At 47.2% G+C, this 18,446-nt stretch overlaps 1 protein-coding gene across 1 annotated transcript in view; it reads right to left on the bottom strand.

Annotated features, from left to right (window-relative positions):
• Nucleotides 1-18,446, bottom strand: part of Lar (tyrosine-protein phosphatase Lar) — a gene marked incomplete in the record, with an annotated part of 1,013,982 nt that overhangs the window by 286,272 nt on the left and 709,264 nt on the right. The window contains 2 exon segments of the mRNA XM_070135894.1: nucleotides 911-1,204; nucleotides 2,404-2,529. Coding sequence (XP_069991995.1) covers nucleotides 911-1,204; nucleotides 2,404-2,529 — 420 coding nt within the window.

The raw sequence follows: 18,446 nt of genomic DNA, 5'->3' as shown, positions 1-18,446 counted from the left end.
GTGAGGGGGTGGGGTGGGGAGAAGGGAGAAGAAACCAGAAATACTAACCTTGTGAAAATTGTATTAGGAAAGCGGAAGAGTTAACCGAGAAGAATGAAGAAGAAAAAAAATGTAGAAGACGAAGAAGAAAAGAAGAAGAAAAGAAGAAGAAAAGGACAAAGAAAAAGAAAAAGAAAAAGAAAAAAAGAGAGAGACAGAGAGAGAGAGAGAGAGAGAGAGAGAGAGAGAGAGAAGAGAGAGAAAGAGAGAGAGAAAGAGAAAGAGAAAGAGAAAGAAAAAGAGAAAGAGAAAGAGAAAGAGAAAGAGAAAGAGAGAGAGAGAACAAAAAGATAAATAAAATCAGAAAGGGAAGAGGCCCCGCATGAATAACACATGCGGGCGAATAAAGGAGGCGGTCAGGCAAAGGTTATCCTTTCGACTGTTTTTGTTAATATTAATGTATACTGCAAGTTTGAAGGGGATTCCAAGATCTGTGGAAGAAATAGGGGAAAAGAGGAGGGGGAGGGGGGGGGAAGAAGGGAGGGAGGGAGGAGGAGGAGGAGGAGGGGAGGAGGAGGAGGAGGAGGAGGAGGAGGAGGAGGAGGAGGAGGGAGGGAGGGGGAGGGGGGAAGGAATAGGAGGAGAAGGAGAAGGAGAAATAGGGGAGTAGGAAGAGGAGGAGGAGGGAAGGACGAGGAGGGGAAGAAGGAGGAGGGAGGACGAGGAGGGGAAGGAGGAAGGAGCAGGCAGCGAGGAGCAGATGATGAAGAAGAAGCAGCAGAAGCAGAAAATGATGAAGAATAAGAATAGGCAGAACAAAGAAATGAAGAAAAAAAAAGAGACCAAAGGGAAAGGGCGAGAATCGAGGATCCTGACACTCGCCAAAAAAAAAAAGACAAAAGAAAGCCAAACGAAAACGAGAGCAACTCACGATCGTCGGAGATGACGTCCAGCTTGGCCTTGGCGGTGATGGTGTCCCCGGCGGTGTTCTCGGCCACGCACTCGTACGTGGCCTCGTCGCGCAGGAACTTGACGGGCTCGATCCTCAGGATGGATCCGCCGGGCACGTTGAGGATCATGTAGCGAGTGTTGCCGCTGACCTTCCGGCCGTTCTTGCGCCACTGGATCCGCGGCTCAGGGTTGCCCGTGGCGCGGCACGTGAACGAGGCCACGCGGTCGTTCATCACGATCTGGTCGACGGGCCGCTCCTCGAACTGCGGCGGGTCTGCGGGGAGAAAGAGGGGCGTGGTTAGGAGGAGGTGGGTCCTTCGCTAAGGGGCGTTCCTTCGACCTTCGGGATTCTGAGGGGCGTGATTAAGAGATGGGCGAGTCCTGCGCTAAGGGGCGTTCCTTCGACCTTCGGGATTCTGAGGGGCGTGATTAAGAGATGGGCGAGTCCTGCGCTAAGGGGCGTTCCTTCGACCTTCGGGATTCTGAGGGGCGTGATTAAGAGATGGGTGGGTCCTGCGCTAAGGGGCGTTCCCTCGACTTTTGGGATTCTGAGGGGCGTGGTTAAGGGGGTATGCATCTTTGCCTAGGGGGCGTTCCTTCGACCACCTAGGACTCTGAGATTCGGCTTCGTTCAAGGGAGCGCCGCAATGTATGCTAATTATGAGGGAAGATATTTAAAAACTTCGGAGACAATAATGACCTCGTATTTTCAAAAGGATATACAAAGGGAAATGTGTACACGGAGAGAGAAAAGATGCAGAGGAGAGAAAGACAGAAAGAAAGAAAAATAAAAAGGAACCCGCACAAAAAGAAAGGAGGGAAAGAAGTAAAAAATATATATATACATTTATACGTGGAGAAAGTCATCAAGAAAGGAAACCGGAAGGAGGAACCGCGGAGAAAGGGAGAAAAGCGGGAGAGAGAAACGCGGATAAACCAGGGACACAAGAGGGCCTAACGAAGATGCGCAGGGGCGTGGAGGAGAGGGAAGAAGAGGCAGGGCGGCGCAGGAGGAGAGCACGCGAAGGACAGTCCAGCGCCGTCCTCACAATGGTCTTATTGTCTCCCTGCAAGAAGTTTATTTTTGTGATGTTCTTTTCTTCCCTCTTTAGCAACCGGAAGGAAAGGTTCAATAACTTTAATTGCTTCTACGCTCTCAGGTACGCTACTGCAGATAAATCTTAGCATCATAGCATTTCAACGGACATGATATGTCAGGAACTCAATCCATCTTTCCAGTAAAAAAGTCAGTTTTGCATAAGTATCCATTTCTCTGAAATAAAAAGGCATACCATTAAAACAGACAAAATACGCACACGTGTACACATCCCTCCAAGCCCAGTTCCAAGACCGCGCACCTGGAGACTTTCACACCCATGTCCAACTGACCTTGCGGGGCAACAAAGCGACAAGCCTCATCCAATGTCCTCTACAAAGAGGTCAACAAGGTCGCGAATCCCCCGCTATACTTACGAGTAATGAACTCTATAAACGAGAAGACGTTGTCGGGCGAGTTGTCGGCGGCCGCCTCGCTGTCCCCGCCGCCAGGGTCTCCCTCGGCGGTGCTGTTCACGCCGCTAGTGTCCGCTGTGGCTGGAGCTGCGGCGGGAGCAGGGGGGGGGAAACGGAGGAGGGCGTCCTACAGTAGCCGTTCAGATGGGCGGTTGCGGGCGTGCAGGACCTCAAGCGGCCACACGCCAGGCATTTTATATCATGGCTATATCCGCATGGTAGTATATACGACTTTTTATTCACACGGAAATGTATAGTTTGTCCGCTATGAGGGGCGTTGGTACACTTTCACGCGAGCGGGAAAGGCTGTGTCCTTTGGAATCAGGACGCCAACTCTGGCGACAACGAGCGCAGTCGATGTCTCCTTCTGCTGCGTGTTCCGGAGATCCTGACCGCAGGGCATGCGAGGAAAGGCCAAATATGGGAATTGCTGCAATCGCAATCTCGAACATTTCACACATCGTCAGCGCGTCAACAATGAACCAAAAAGGACTGGTATGTAAGTATAAATACACGTGGTCATATACTATATATATACATATATATACATATAGATAGATAGATAAATAGATAAATAGATATCCATTTTGGGTTTACAGTAAGATGACGAGTCTAGCGTGGCTCTAAACGTCACAGTTTATTGTTTCCTTTTTTACTATGTATGTGCTTCCTTTTAGCCTATTACATATACATACATACATACATATTATATATACATAAATATACATATATATACACAGACAGACAGACAGATACACACACACACACACACACACACACACACACACACACACACACACACACACACACACACACACACACACACACACACACACACACACACACACACACACACACGCACACGCACACGCACAAGCACAAGCACGCACGCACACACACCCACACACATTGAGCTCCCGACATCTGAAACGCAAAAGGCCAACACGAAGTTTCTTCCGTTCCTTCATAAGCGAAAGGAGGAAAATAAACGCAGACTCGAACGCCAAAGTTCCTGCATCAACATCTCCCTCCGTCAAGGCAAGAGCGCTGACGTGGAGACCCTTTTCATTTTTTTTCTTATTTATTTATTTATTATTTTAAGAATAAACATCTCGACGTCGCGAAGGGAAGACGTCACCCCCCTCCCCCATCCAACCCACCCACCCACCTTCACCCCACCTGCTCGCCTCTACCCACGCCCGCACCCCCGCCAGCAACACTCGCGAAAATTTATTCGCTAGGATTTTTCCCCAGTGAGAATATGCGCGTCGCGTCTCGTCAGCTGAGAGTATTGGGGGGGGGGGGGGTAGAGGGAGGAGAGAAGGGAGAGAGGATAGGGAGGAGGAAGAGGAGGTCGTGATGGCGGTGGTGGAGGGGAGAAGGGAGGCGAAGGGGAAAAGGGAGAGAGGATAGGGAGGATGAGGAGGAGAGAAGGGAGAGATGATAGGGGGGAGGGAGAGAGGATAAGGAGGAGGAGGGAGAGAGGATAAGGAGGAGGAGGAGGAGGGACAGAGGATAGGGAAAAAGAGGAGGAGAAGGGGAGAAAGGAGAAGAGAGAGAAGAGAACGGAGAGGGAAAAGAGAGGAGGGGACCGTGAAGAGTAGAAAGAGAATACAGAGGAGGGGAGAGGGGAGAGGGGAGAAAGGAAGGGCGGGGGACGGCTAGAAGAGGGGGCACTACCCATCGCATCTGTCGCCCCGCCATGTCAGGGAGTAGTCCTGGAATAATCGCTTCGCCGCCGCCTTCCCTCGCGCCGCCGGGCAGCCACGCCGCCCCTCGCCGCCGGGAACGCGCTCGAACATTTCCCGCGAAAAAAGCAAAAGCAAAACAAAAGAAAATACTGATACAAATGAGGTAACGCAGAGACCGTCTCCTGGCGAGCTCTTTTGCTAGCTAGAGAGGGGGGGGAGGGGAGAGGGGAGAGGGGAGAGGGGAGAGGGAGAAGGAGGGAGAGAGGAGGAAGGAGGAGAGAGAGAGAGGGAGGAGAGAGAGGGAGGAAGAGAGGAGGAGGAGAGAGGGAGGAGAGAGAGAGGGAGAGAGGAGAGAGGGAGAGAGGGAGGGAGGGAGGGAGGGAGAGGAGGGAGGGAGAGGAGAGAGAGAGAGAGAGAGCAGAGAGAGAGGAAGAGAGAGAGGAAGAGAGAGGGAGAGAGAGAGGGAGGGAGGGGAGAGAGAGAGAGAGAGAAGGAGAGAGAGAGAGAGAGAGAGAGAGAGAGAGAGAGAGAGAGAGAGAGAGGGAGAGAGAGCGAGGGAAAGAGAGAGAGAGACAGAGAGAGAGAGAGAGAGAGAGAGAGAGAGAGAGAGAAAGAAAGAAAGAAAGAAAGAAAGAAGAGGAAAAGAAAACTCGATACCTATGACACACCCCAACACCCTGCCTTCTCGTCTCCTCACCGATACTCCGAAACGCCGCTAAAAGCTGAGTTGCTAAATAATACAGCTGAAGGAGTTCCAATAACCGGGAACAATAACGGCGTTGGCAACACTGCAATTATGGCTACAGTTCTTCCTCGTGTGAAATTAAATGAATACAGAAGTTACACTACTGCCGCCACGGTTAACCCAGAACTATAAAAAGTAATAACGGGAGGCCATAAAACTGTCGCAATGCTGCAATACCTAAAACAGCGCCGCCGATACCCTGTCTATGACTCCCTAATCATTCAGGAGAAGGAACCGCACACTCCGCCGGGAAGCGGTTCGCGATTCGCTCCTATACATACACACACAGACAGACAACGTACATAAACATACACAGACAGACAACGTACATAAACATACACAGACAGACAACGCACATAAACATATACACAGACAACGCACATGCACATACAGACAGACAAAATACATACACATACACGCACACACACACAAAGTACATACACATACACAGACAAACAACGCACATACACATAAGCAGACAGATAGAGACACATGTGCCCGTGCGCCAGCACACACACATACAGAGAATTGTGTATTTGCACGTACATACACAGAAACAGAAAAGCGTGTACAAACTCAAGCACGCACATACATACATACATACATACACGCACACACATAATCTCGTAACATGAGCATTCAAAAGAACAACAGTATTATTGCCTCCTGTTCTCGCGTTTCCAGCAAGACAGTTAATTATCAATGTCAGTTACTGCGAATGGAAAGTCGCTTCTGGCGTATTTTCGTGAATAAATAAATCCGCCAATACATATTATATAAAAAAAGAAGTAATAATTAATACAAATGCGTAGTTGTGGGTGGTATAATGAGTGAGTAGGGGTGAGCACGATTGAACTTGAGTGAGAATGACTGACTGACTGACTAACTGACTGACTGACTGACTGACTGACGACTGACTGACGACTGACTGACTGACGACTGACTAACTGACGACTGACTGACCGACTAACTGATGACTGACTGACTGACTTGACTAATCAACTGACTGACTTATTGACTGAGAAGTTAACGTGCGCGCGACCTAGCGTGTGCGCGTTTGTCCGTTTACATATCTGTATTCGCGTGTGTACATGCAGACGATAGGATATTTCGGCTGTAACATCCAGCCTCATTCCCGTTGCATGAAATTACTGTTGCAACACCGAAATTCCTCACTGAGTTCTCTCTATTCCCTCTCCTCTTTTCTCCTTTCTTAGTAATAACGAAAATGGTGGTGGTGGAGGTGATAAATATCAAAATAACAATAACACTTTCAAAAATAATAACAACGACGATGACGATGATGACGACTATGATGACGATGACGATGATGACGATGATGATGTTGGTGATTGGATGACGATGAATTTGGATGATTGGATGATTGGTGTTGGTGGTGTTGGTGTTGGTGTTGTTGTTGTTGTTGTTGTTGTTGTTGTTGTTGTTGTTGTTGTTGTTGTTGTTGTTGTTGTTGTTGTTGTTGTTGTTGTTGTTGTTGTTGTTGGTGGTGGTGGTGGTGGTGGTGGTGGTAGCAACACCAATTATAAAAAAATCTTTAAAGACAACGACGCCAAAAGAGAAACTGTAACAATGATGGCGGTAATAAAAATTATAACAACATCAACATCAATACTAATCCAACGTCAACGCTGACAAAGGAAGAAGATGATCAACAACAGCCCCTCCCCCTAAAAAAATAAAGAGGAAAAAGAGAGAGAAAAGAATAAAGAGGAAGTGAGTAACAACCGACCACAACCTTACTCTAATTGTTTCCTCTCCTCCCGATTCCGCGCGCGAAACGACCCAAGTTTCTCTCGTATTCTGGACAAAATACGGCGAGGTATGGCACTCAATCCTTTACTCCCCCCCCCCCCAGTATATTCTTCTCTACTATCCCCCCTCACCCCTCTCCCCTCCCCTCCTCCTCTTCATCTTCTTTGTCCCTTGTCTTGTCTATCTTTTCATTCTTCGATTTGTTACCCCCCCCCCTCACACTCGTTCCATCTCTGACATCCCTCTCCTACCCCTCTCTTCCTCTTCCTCCATCCCTCTCCCACCCCCTACCTCTCTCCTTCCAACCCTCTCTCCCTCCACCCCTCCATCCCTTCCCCTACATATTCCTCACCCATTCACCCTTCCCCCTCCCGTCCCTTCTCCTCCTCCCCCCTTCCCCCCGTCCCCCCTCCTCCTCCCCAACCCGCCCGGAGATTTACCTGAAGGTGCCACAGGTGCGCGTCCTGCCGTCTTATGAATCCAGGGCTGAGGTTTATTAGCAGCTTCGCCTCTGACGACTTTGATGGAACGCGGAGAATGGGGGGGGGCGACGGATGGGGAGGAGGGGGAAGAATAAAGAGGGAGAAGAATAGGGAGAAGGCGACAAATGGGGAAAACGGGGGAGGATAAGGTAGGGGAAGGATGGGGACGAAGTGGTGAATGAGGAGAAGGGGGGGAGGAATAAAGAGGGAGAATAATAGGAAGGGCGGCGAAGAATGGGGGAAAGGGGGATGAAATAAAATGGGGAAAGAATAGGGAGGCGGCGAATGGCAAGAAGGAGGGGAGAATATAGAGGGAGAAGAATAGGAAGGAGGCGACGAATGATGAGGAGGGGAAGGAATGGGGAGGAGGCCAGGATGGGGAAAGAATGCAGAGATAAAAAAGAAAAGAAAAAAAAACTTATGAGGGAGAAGGAAACACAGAAGGGAGGTAGAATCGGAATCCTTTTCCGATCCTTTTTTTTTTTTACCTCTAATTCCTTTTTTTTAACCTTTAATTCCCTTGATCAAATGAACACCTAATCAAGCAAATTCATTCAGGTATTTCCATCCCCGCTCAACAACAGCAAGCTTCCTCTTCCCAATGAAAGTAAATTAAAATAATAATACTCTTGTTATTGACAATACTGCTCCAATGCCTGATACTAATACTACTGCCATTGGGATAAGTATAATACTGCTACTGATATTGCCAATATTACTATCACTATCACTGCTACTACTATTACTAGTACAAATAATAATATTGATAATGATGATTGATGAATGATGATGATGACTGATGATGATAATGGTGGTGATGGTGATGATAATGATGATAATGATAAGAATAATGGTGATGATGATATTGATGATGATGATGAAGATGATAATGATGATGAAGAAGATGACGATGACGATGATAACACCACCAGCAACAAGCACCACGCTCAGCCCGCAAGCAAACCGGCGCCCGTTCTCGCACCCCCCCACCCCCCCTCCACCGGCCGGAGCGCATCAGCACTACCATTAATTACACCGCAAGTGAGAATCGCAAAGTTATGGTAACTTCATCTTCTAATCCAAACTTCAGGCCGCCCCTAATAACGTAACCGAATAAAATATCTCGGGAGAAATTTTACTTCTCCCGGGATAAGATAATATCGCCTGAGACAATATCTGCGCAAAAGTTTTCGATATATAAAGGATCATATTGCACAGGAAGGGGAGGGGGGAGGGGAAGGGGGGGGAGAGAAAAAAGGGATCTTTCTTTGTCGCATCTCTCAGGTTTGGGATTTCCATGACGCACGTACATGCATACACATATAAATACATGCACACATGTGTACATACAAAGTGTATACACACATGTACACTAATGCACACACACACACACGTACATGTGTACACACACAAACACATTCACACACACACACACACACACACACACACACACACACACACACACACACACACACACACACACACACACACTCCTCACACACACACACACACACACTCCTCACACACACACGCACACACTCCTTTCACACACACACAAACTCCTTTCACACACCTCACACACACACACACCTCTCACACACACACACACACACACAGGTACACACAGGTACACATATATACACACAGGTACACACACACACACACACACACAGGTACACACACAAATCACACACACGCAGGCACGCGATGCCAGGCAGTTGATCAGCCGCCATCCCTCCCAGGGAATGCACGGCATCAGCAGGTCGGGAAGCCTGCTGAGCGGGTCCGGGCGGAGTTCATAACCGGCGCGGGGACTTTCTGCTAACATACGAGGCCGCCCGTGGATCACCCGGCTGTCACGACGCCCGCCTGCTTGCCTGCTTGCCCTCCCCGCCCCCCCAGGACCCGGTGCCTTTGTCTGCCGTCGCCCGCACCCCTGCTAAATCCTCCCTCATCCTCCTTCATCCTTGCTTCATCCAACTGCACCCTTCCCGCCCTCTTCTGCGTCTTGGATTCAACCCTCATTGGAGTGACGTGCCCGCTCTTCGCTACCTCATTCCTACCACATTCTTTCCTCCTCCTCCCCTTTCTACTCTCCTTCCTTCTTTTCATTTTCTTTCCTTCCCTTTTCACTCTGCCTTTCCTCTCTGGTCCCCTTCTTCTCAGTCTTTTCCTTAACCTCTCATTCCTCCCTTACCCCTCCCTACTTCCTTCTCTTCTAGCTCTTCCAATTCTCCTATCTTCCTTCCATCCTTCGATTCTTATTACACCTTCTACCCCTCCTCCTTCCTTCACCTCTCCTTTTCATTTACATTTCTTCTCTTCTCTTTCCTCCTTCCCTCCTCCCTTTACCTTTCTACTCTTTCTCTTCCTCTCTTCCATCACCCATCCCCTCCTTCCCCCCTTCCACTTCCTTTCCCATTTCCGCCATTTTTCTCTCCCTTCCCTTCCCCTCTTCCTTTACCTTTCCTCTCTTCCCTTCCCCTCATTTCTCCTCTTTCCCTTCCTCTCTCGTCTCTCCCCTTCCTCTTCCCCCTCGTCTCCCCCCATTCCCTTCCCCTCACGTCTCCCCTTCCCCTCTCTCACCTTCTCCCCTCCCCCTCCCCCTCCCCTCCCCCCGCCCCCGCCCTATCAGCCCGCCCCTATATCAAACAAGATATTCACTCGGGCTTCATAACCCGCCGATAGGACGCCGCCGGTTCCTCGCCGGATATTGGCGTGTCCTTTATCTTCCAGGTGTAATATCATCCTCTTAAGATTGTCTTCCACTTTTTCACGTCTTTGAAGCCCCCAAAGTTGGCCGAGCTTCATCATCGTCTGACCTTTAAGTCTCGGGGCCCCCTTCTCTGCAATTACGGAAAACATATTTCTTTTTTCGGTACTTTTTTTATTTTTCTTATTCCCAATTGTTTTTTTGTGATTTATTTCCTTTTTTTATTATAGTCGGTTATAAAATTATTCGCTTCTTATTTCTTTTTACTTTTTGTTTTCCTATTCCCCCCTTCTCCCTCCCTCCCTCCCTCCCTCCCTCCCTCCCTCCCTCCCTCCCCTCCCTCCCTCCCTCTCTCTCTCTCTCTCTCTCTCTCTCTCTCTCTCTCTCTCTCTCTCTCTCTCTCTCTCTCTCTCTCTCTTCCACATCATCCACTTCTACATCCGAAGCTCCCCATTAAATTATCATTCTTTTGCCATTTCAATATTCTCCGTCTCAGAAGGTTACGAAAATAGCGCTCTCCATATTTTATACATTTAGTTAAAAATAAAATTAGGCCTGAGAAGAGAAGCGCCTGAACGCTACTCTTACTCGCTTTCTTATCTTCCTTCCAATAAAAAGAAAAAGAAATAAATAAATAAAGAGAGGATGAATAAAGAATGATAAAAAAAAACACTGACACAGACAGACAGACACACGCATACACACACCCAGACACACACCCAGACACACACGCACACACACACACCCAGACACACACGCACACACACACACCCAGACACACACGCACGCACACACACGCGCGCGCGCGCACACACACACACACACACACACACACACACACACACACACACACACACACACACACACACACACACACACACACACACACACACACACACACACACACACACACACACACACACACACACACACACACACACACACACACACACACACAGGGGCCATTCCTCAGCCTCCCCTTCCTTCTCCCACTTGCCGCGTGTCCAATACTTGTCAGAACACTTCCCCTTCGTTCCTCATCGATGAACCCGCTGCTTTACGGTGGTTTTTTCTTACCCCTCTTTCTCTACTTTCTTTCTTTCTTCTTTCTTTCCCCTCTTTCTTCCTTCTTTCTCTCTATTTTCTTCTTTCTTTCTTTCTTTCTTTACTCTCCTTTTTCTTCTTTCTGTTCCCTCTTTCTTCGTCCCTTCATTCCTGCTTTTTTCTTTCCTTCCCCTCTTCCTTCCTCCCTTTTTCTCCTCTTCCATTCTCCATTATTTCTTTCTTTCCCCTCTTCTTTCTTTCATTCATTCATTCATTTCATTTCTTTCTTTCTTCTTTCTTCCTTCCATCTTTCTTTCCTTTCTTACTTTCTTCTTTCCCTTATTCTCCTCTCTTGCCTCCTCCGCTTCGTCGGCTGGCCCTCTGGTGGCAAGACTTTGCATCGTCGCTCCGGCCAAACGTTAAGATTCGTCGTTTGAAGAACAGCTTCGTTTTTCACATCCTCATCCTCATTATCATTATCATCCTCATTATATTCATAATAATGATAATAATAATAATAACAACAACAATGATGATGATAATAATAATAATCATCATAATAATAATTATAATAACAATAACAATAATAATAACGACAAAAATGATAATGACAATAGTGATAATAACGATAATAATAATTAACAATAATCTTGATGATAATGATCATAATAACGATAACAACAACAGCAATAATAATAATAATAACAACAACAATAAGAATATCGATGATCAGTATGACAAATAATAATGAAAAAGAGAAAAGTTTGCATGCTTCGTAAGGACATAACGAACAACAATCAAATCGAAATGCTGATTGCTGGCTGAGTTATTGCAAAATCAGCCGATAAGTTAACACTGCATAATCTTATTTTGAAAAAAGAGGGAAAAACACGCGTGAGAGAGAGAGAGAGAGAGAGAGAGAGAGAGAGAGAGAGAGAGAGAGAGAGAGAGAGAGAGAGAGAGAGAGAGAAAGAAAGAAAGAAAGAAAGAAAGAAAGAAAGAAAGAAAGAAAGAAAGAAAGAAAGAAAGAAAGAAAGAAGAAGAAAGAAAGCGCGCGTCTTAATGTAGATTTTTGTCATAAACAAGACCCACACGAGGCTGAAACCAACTCAAACCAGGCAGCCCCCCCCCCCCCACGTGCCATCCAGCCGCGACGAACACGAGCTGCTACACGAACGTAAACATTGCCCTAGCAAGAAAAGGGGGAAATAAATAACAATGATAACGGCCACAAAAGAAAAAAACGAATCAAAGTTGACCTAAATATAAGAGGAAACAAAAGGAACGAAAAGTTTGCAAAACTTTTTGGTTAGTAAAAAAGTTTAGGGTCGTAGGGACGGCGTCGCTGCCCCCCCGTCTACCCCTACCCTCTCGACCTCCCTTCCACCCCCTCGTCCTCCTTGTTCTCTCCCCTTTCCCTCCTCCTATTTCCCCTCGGGCCCAGCGCGTCGGTGTGAGGCAAACAAGGAGAGGGGAAAGGAGAAGGGATGAGGGGAGAAGAGAGAGGAATGATAAAGGAGACGAGTAAAAGCAGGCTTAAGAAAAGGAGTGAGTGTGCCCTCGAATACACACACACACACACATATATATATGTCTATATATATATATATATATATATCTATCTATATATATATATATATATGTCTATATATATATATATATATATATATATATATATATATATATATGTCTATATATATATATCTATATATATATATATGTCTATATATATATATATCTCTATATATATATATATATATATATATATATATATATATATATATATGTCTATATATATATATATATATATATATATATATATATATGTCTATATATATATATATATATATATATATATATATATATACATACATATATATACATAAATATATAAATATAAAATATAAATATACATACACATACATATACATACATACATACACACACACACACACACACACACACACACACACACACACACATATATATATATATATATATATATATATATATATATATATATATATACATATACATATTACATATACATATACATATATTATGTATTACATGTGTGTATGTGTATGTTTATGTTTATGTTTATGTGTATGTGTATGTGTATGTGTGTGTGTGTGGGGGGGGGGGGCGTGTATATACATCAGATAAAATGAAGATACAAAAGAGAAAATCAAAAATAAGAGAACCACCGGCAAGTGCTCTCAGAAAACAAGATGGAAGCCGGGAAGATGAGAGACGACACGAGGGCGAAAGGAGCAGAGGAAGGGAGAAGGCAAAAAGAAGGCGACCGAAGATATTAAGAAAATCCATGACCGAGAGCCACCGATAACTCAGGAGGGTAAGACGATAGCTGGAGGAGGAAGATCTAGAAGAGGAGGAAATAATAACCAAGAAGAGAGGGAAACATAAGGGGAAAATGGGAAGAAGAGAATGAGGGGAAAAGTAAGCAGAGAATGAATAAGCCAAAGGAAGGGAAGAGGAAAGAAACAGGGAGATGAGGAAAGCTGTGAGAGGGGAAAAAAGGACAATGGATAAAAAGAAGGGATAAAAATAAGGCGAAAGTTCAAGGGGAAGAAAATCGACCAGGCGGACAGAGGAGCAAAGAAGGGGAAATTAAAACGAAGAGCGGAGGAAGGAGAGGGGAGGAGGAGAGGGAGAGAGAGGTAAGGAGGAGGGGGAGAGGTAAGGGGGGAGGGGGAGGGGGAGAGGGGAGAGGAAGAGGGAGAGAGAGAGGGAGGAAAGAGAGGGGAGGAGCTTAGCAACAGAGCTGAACCATGCAAAGTTTCAATCAAAAGACTTAAAACCACATTTTCTCGTACATGGAAGTGACAAAAAATAAGATAACGAAAATCAGGGGTTCATTTAGGGAGGGATATAAAAAGGGAAACAAAAAGAAGCCCGAAAAAAGGAGAGGAAGAAGGGAAAGACGACAAAGTACTAGATAGGGAGAAATTAAAAGAGATAGGGCAAGAGGCGGGGAACAAGAAGGGGAAGAGGACGAGAACAAGGAAGAGGAAGAAGAGGAAGAAGAAGAAAGAAGAAGTAAAACAAAAAGAGAAGGGAAGAAGAAAAAGAGAAGAGAAGTAAAAAGATGAAACACAAGCAGCAGCAACAACAAAAGAAAGAGAAGAGGGGAAGAAGAGAAATGGGAAGAAGGAGAACAGAGCAACATTTCAAGAGGAGGGCAGCACAGCAGCGCCGCGTGTTCCCTTTAACCATTAACCAGTAGGGTCTTTCCGGCCACCCGAGCGCTGCCCTTAAACACCACTTTACAACGGCGAAAGACCACCACTTTTCTTCCAGGGGGACCGGTCTTTAAAACGGCTCAAAAAACAAAAAACAAAAAAACTAAAAAGCTAAAAAAAAAGAAAAGAGAAAAAAATTCCGCATGAAAATATTAAGAGCGAGGGACTTCAAACTGGCGTAGGAACAACAGCTGTTTTAGAAGTCAGTGTTCTAATTCGTCTTTCGGGGTTTATTCGTTCCTTGGGGAGAGACATCGGCACTGCATTCCGTCCTTCCTTCTTTCATTCCTTCGTTCTATCCATTCAGCCTTCCTTCATTCATTACAACCTTCATTTCATCCATTCAGCCTTCCCTCTTTCCTTCTTTTCCTTCCTTCCTTCCAATTCTAGATATTCTCATCCTTAACCCTTCACACCCAATGCTTGTCACGCACCAACGACACACTCTTCCTTTCCCATCTCCTAAACCTCCATCGTCTTCCCCATCCTTCGATCCTCGACTCCCCTCCTCCCCTTCCTCCTTCCCCTCCCCCTCCTCCCCTACCTCCCCCTCCTCTCCATCCCTCCCTTCCTCCCCCTCCCCCTCCTCCTCCCTCCTCCTCCTCCCTCCTCCTCCCTCCTCCTCCTCCTCACTCCTCCTCCTCCTCCCCCCTACCTCCTTCCAATACCCCAATCAAAGCCTAATCCATCTGAGAGAAGCGGCGCCATCCCCAGCGTCTAATCTCTCTCTCGCGTCGAAGTCCTTGTCCAGCATTTAATACGCCCCCGACGTCCTTTTTTCGGCTCTTAATCCGCCCCTGGGGGGATGCGGCCGCTCGTCAATCCCACCTGCGAGGGCGCCAGGATGTGGGACCTCTCCCCCTCCCCTTCTCTCTCTCTTTCTCCCTCCCTCTCTCTTTCTCTCTCTCTCTTCAAAGACTCTCTCTCTCTCTCTCTCTCTCTCTCTCTCTCTCTCTCTCTCTCTCTCTCTCTCTCTCTCTCTCTCTCTCTCTCTCTCTCTCTCTCTCCTCTCTCTCTCTCTCACTCTCTCTTCCAAAGACACACACTCTCTCTCTCTCTCCCTCCCCCTCTCTTTCCCCCCCCGAGCAATGTTTCCGAGGTTCTGCTTCCTTGTTTATCTTCGAGGCTTTTCGAGGCCTTTGTTTTTTGTTGTTGTTGCTGTTGTTTTTTCTTCGTCCTCTTCCTCCTTGCTGGGTTCGGGGAGCTTTGCTGCATCCATCGAAGTGGGTTTGGCATGCTTTTTCTGCCCCCCCCCCCCTTTCTCTCTCTCTCTCTCTCTCTCTCTCTCTCTCTCTCTCTCTCTCTCTCTCTCTCTCTCTCTCTCTCTCTTCTCTCTCTCTCTCTCTCTCTCTCTCTTCTTCCCCCTTTCTCTCTATCTCTCTCATTTCTCCCTCTCCCTCTCTCTCATATTTCAGTGTCTTCTTTTTCCTCTTTTCCATTCCTCCTTCATTCTGCATGTCTGTTTCTCTTATCCCATTGCCCTTTACCCTATACCAACGCCAGCTTCCCTTCCTTAATCCACCTTACTTCTTCCCCTGCTTCTCTCATTCTCTCGCCTCCTCCCTCCCCTTCCCCCTCCTCCTCCCCCTCCTCCCCTCCCCCTCCCCTCCCTCTCCTCCCCACCCCTCTCACTATACAAAAATACCACATCCCCATCACCCATCCCCATCCCCCTTTCCCCTTTCCCCTTCCCCTCCCCCTCCTACTCCTCCCCCTTCTCTTGCCTCCTCCCTTCCCTTCCCTTCCCTCCCCCTCCTCCACCAGCATCCGGCGTGTCTTGGCCAAGAAAACCACCTCACTTTGATATTGTTTATTAGATCTGTTCCTGAGTTATGGCCCTCCTGGTCGGGCTGGGTGGGCAGAGAGGTGAGGAGTGGAAGGAGGGGTAAGGTGAGGAGTGGGGTAGGGGGGTTGCGAGGCAAGTGAGGGGCAGGGTGTGGGGGGGTTAGGGGAGTGAGGGAGGGTGTGTGTGAAGGGAGTGAAGGTGTGGGGAGGGGGGTGCCAGGAGTAAAGGTGTGGGGTGGGGGTGCAGGGAGTGAAGGTGTGGGGTGGGGGTGCAGGGAGAGAGGGTCTGAATGGTAGGGGGAGTAAGGGTACAGGAGAGGCAAGGGGAAGGAATGGAGAGGGGGGGGGGGTAAGGGAGTGAGGAGTGAAACATCGAGGTGTGGGGAGGGGCTAGAGGTGGGGAGAGGGAGAGAGGGAGTGCGAGTTGGAAGAAGAAAAAGGAATGAAAAGAGAAAAATGCCCGAGAGATGAGGATGGTTATTACTTAACGTTTCTTTTTTTCCAACGAACTTCGGTTAAAAAAGAGGGAGAAAGATATCGGAGATGAAGAGATAAAGACCGACGAGAGAGATAATAAAAAAAATGTGGCTGACCGCGAGTAATAGACTGGGAGGGAAGAGACACATAAAAAGGAAATGGAATAGGCAGCGGGCGAGGAAAAGGGAGCGAAAGGAGGAAAGAGAAGTGACGAACATGAGCGAAAATGGAGCGTCGGGAATGAGGTGTCTCGGCCCTGTTGACCCAACGTGACGTCGCGAAACAAGACGACGCTGTTCGCTCTTCCCATCACCTCTTTTTTTCCTCAGTCTTTTATCATCCATCTTTTTTCTCTCTCTCTCACGCTCTCGCAATTTTCCCTTTGTTATTGTCTCCCCTTTTTTCAAACCGCGAAACGACATGAAAGAGAGCCGGGGTGATTAGATCGTGTGTATAATGATAATGAGTTGTTTCAGTCCGTCTGTTATGGAGTTTTGTTCACGTGTGGGTTTTATTCCACGCGAAATCCTCATCATCGCCGCCCTTCTGTTCATACTCTCGCTTCTACGTTCATTTCTCATTTTCTCCTTTTTTGACATGCTATTCAAATGATATGTAGAGAAACGCGTTGCTATAATAGTCACAGCGTACACACATGCATAAGCGCGTAGACACACACACACACGCCACGCACACAGACACAGACACACACACGCACGCATACACACTTCTCCCCAAAAGGAAAAAACACCCATTGTACATATCCATCAAATTGAAAGAAAAACAAAAACTAGTATTTTCATACCTCCGAAGCAGCAATGAGCCGGGCCTTACCCCCCCCACCCCACCCCCACGACCATCGCACTGACTACACCAAAAAAAAATCCTCCGACTCGTCTCTCACTCCTTAAAGAACCGACGCAAGGAAGTCCGAAACCCTCCTGGGCGCGGACTCTCGGACTCCCTCGCTGAGTGCTTGGGGACCTCACCCCTCCTCCTCTCCTTCGCCTTCCTCTTTTTCTGTCCCTGTTCCTTCTTCATCTTCCTCTTTTTCTGCCCCTCTTCCATCTCTACCTTCCGTTCATACTCTTCTCCCTTCTCCACTTAATCTTTCCTTTCTTCTTCCTTCTACTCCTCCTCCTCGTTCCTTCTTCCCTCCCTGTACTCCCCCTTCTCTTTCCTTCTCTTCTCTCGTGTATTCCAACCTTTATTCCCATCGCTCCCTTCCTCACTTTCTCCTCTTTTACCATATCCTATACATACTTCCTCCCTTCCTCTATTCCTGTCTTACAGACTTTTCTATCCATCTTTCTCTCCTTTCTTCATCCTCCTCCCTACCAACTCCCCTTCCTCCCTCGCTCCTGCTTCTCTCCTTCCAACCATTTCCCCTTCCATCCCTCTCTTTTCCGTTTGCTTCCCTCCTTTCCTTCTTCCATTATCTTCCTCCTCCATCCCTTCCATCTTCCCCATTCTCCTTTCCCTTCCCTCCTATCTGCCCTTTCCCTCCTCCATCATCTTCCTCCTCCTTCCCTTCCATCTCCTCTTCCTGCCTTCCTTCTTCCTACGTTATCGGGGTCTTGTATCTCTCGGAGTTGCGTTTCGAGGGCAAGCAATACCAAGAGAACGAGAGGAAAAGAGGAATGGATACAGTAACGCTTGGGAGGAGGAGGAGGAGGAGGAGGAGGAGGAGGAGGAGGAGGAGGAAGAAGAAGAAGAAGAAGAAGAAGAAGAAGAAGAAGAAGAAGAAGAAGAAGAAGAAGAAGAAGAAGAAGAAGAAGAAGAAGAAGAAGAAGAAGAAGAAGAAGAAGAAGAGAAAGAAGAAGAAGAGGGGGGGAGGGGTTGAAGAGGGGGTTGACGAGGAGGAGGACGGGAAGTGGGAGGGGGAAGAGGAGGTGGAAGGGGAGGGAGGAGGAGGAGGAAGGGGAGGAGGCGTGGGAGGGAAAAGATGAGAGACTAAGAAGTAGAAAAAGGAGAAAAAGAAGAAGAATACCTAGAACAAGAAGAAAAAGAATAGTAATTCTCAGAGCCCAG

The sequence above is a fragment of the Penaeus vannamei genome, chromosome 21 (genome assembly GCF_042767895.1).
Source record: "Penaeus vannamei isolate JL-2024 chromosome 21, ASM4276789v1, whole genome shotgun sequence".
In the NCBI taxonomy this organism is placed as follows: Eukaryota; Metazoa; Arthropoda; class Malacostraca; order Decapoda; family Penaeidae; genus Penaeus; species Penaeus vannamei.
The sequence above is the reverse complement of the archived record's forward strand: the minus strand, read 5'-3'. Positions and strand labels throughout refer to the sequence as shown.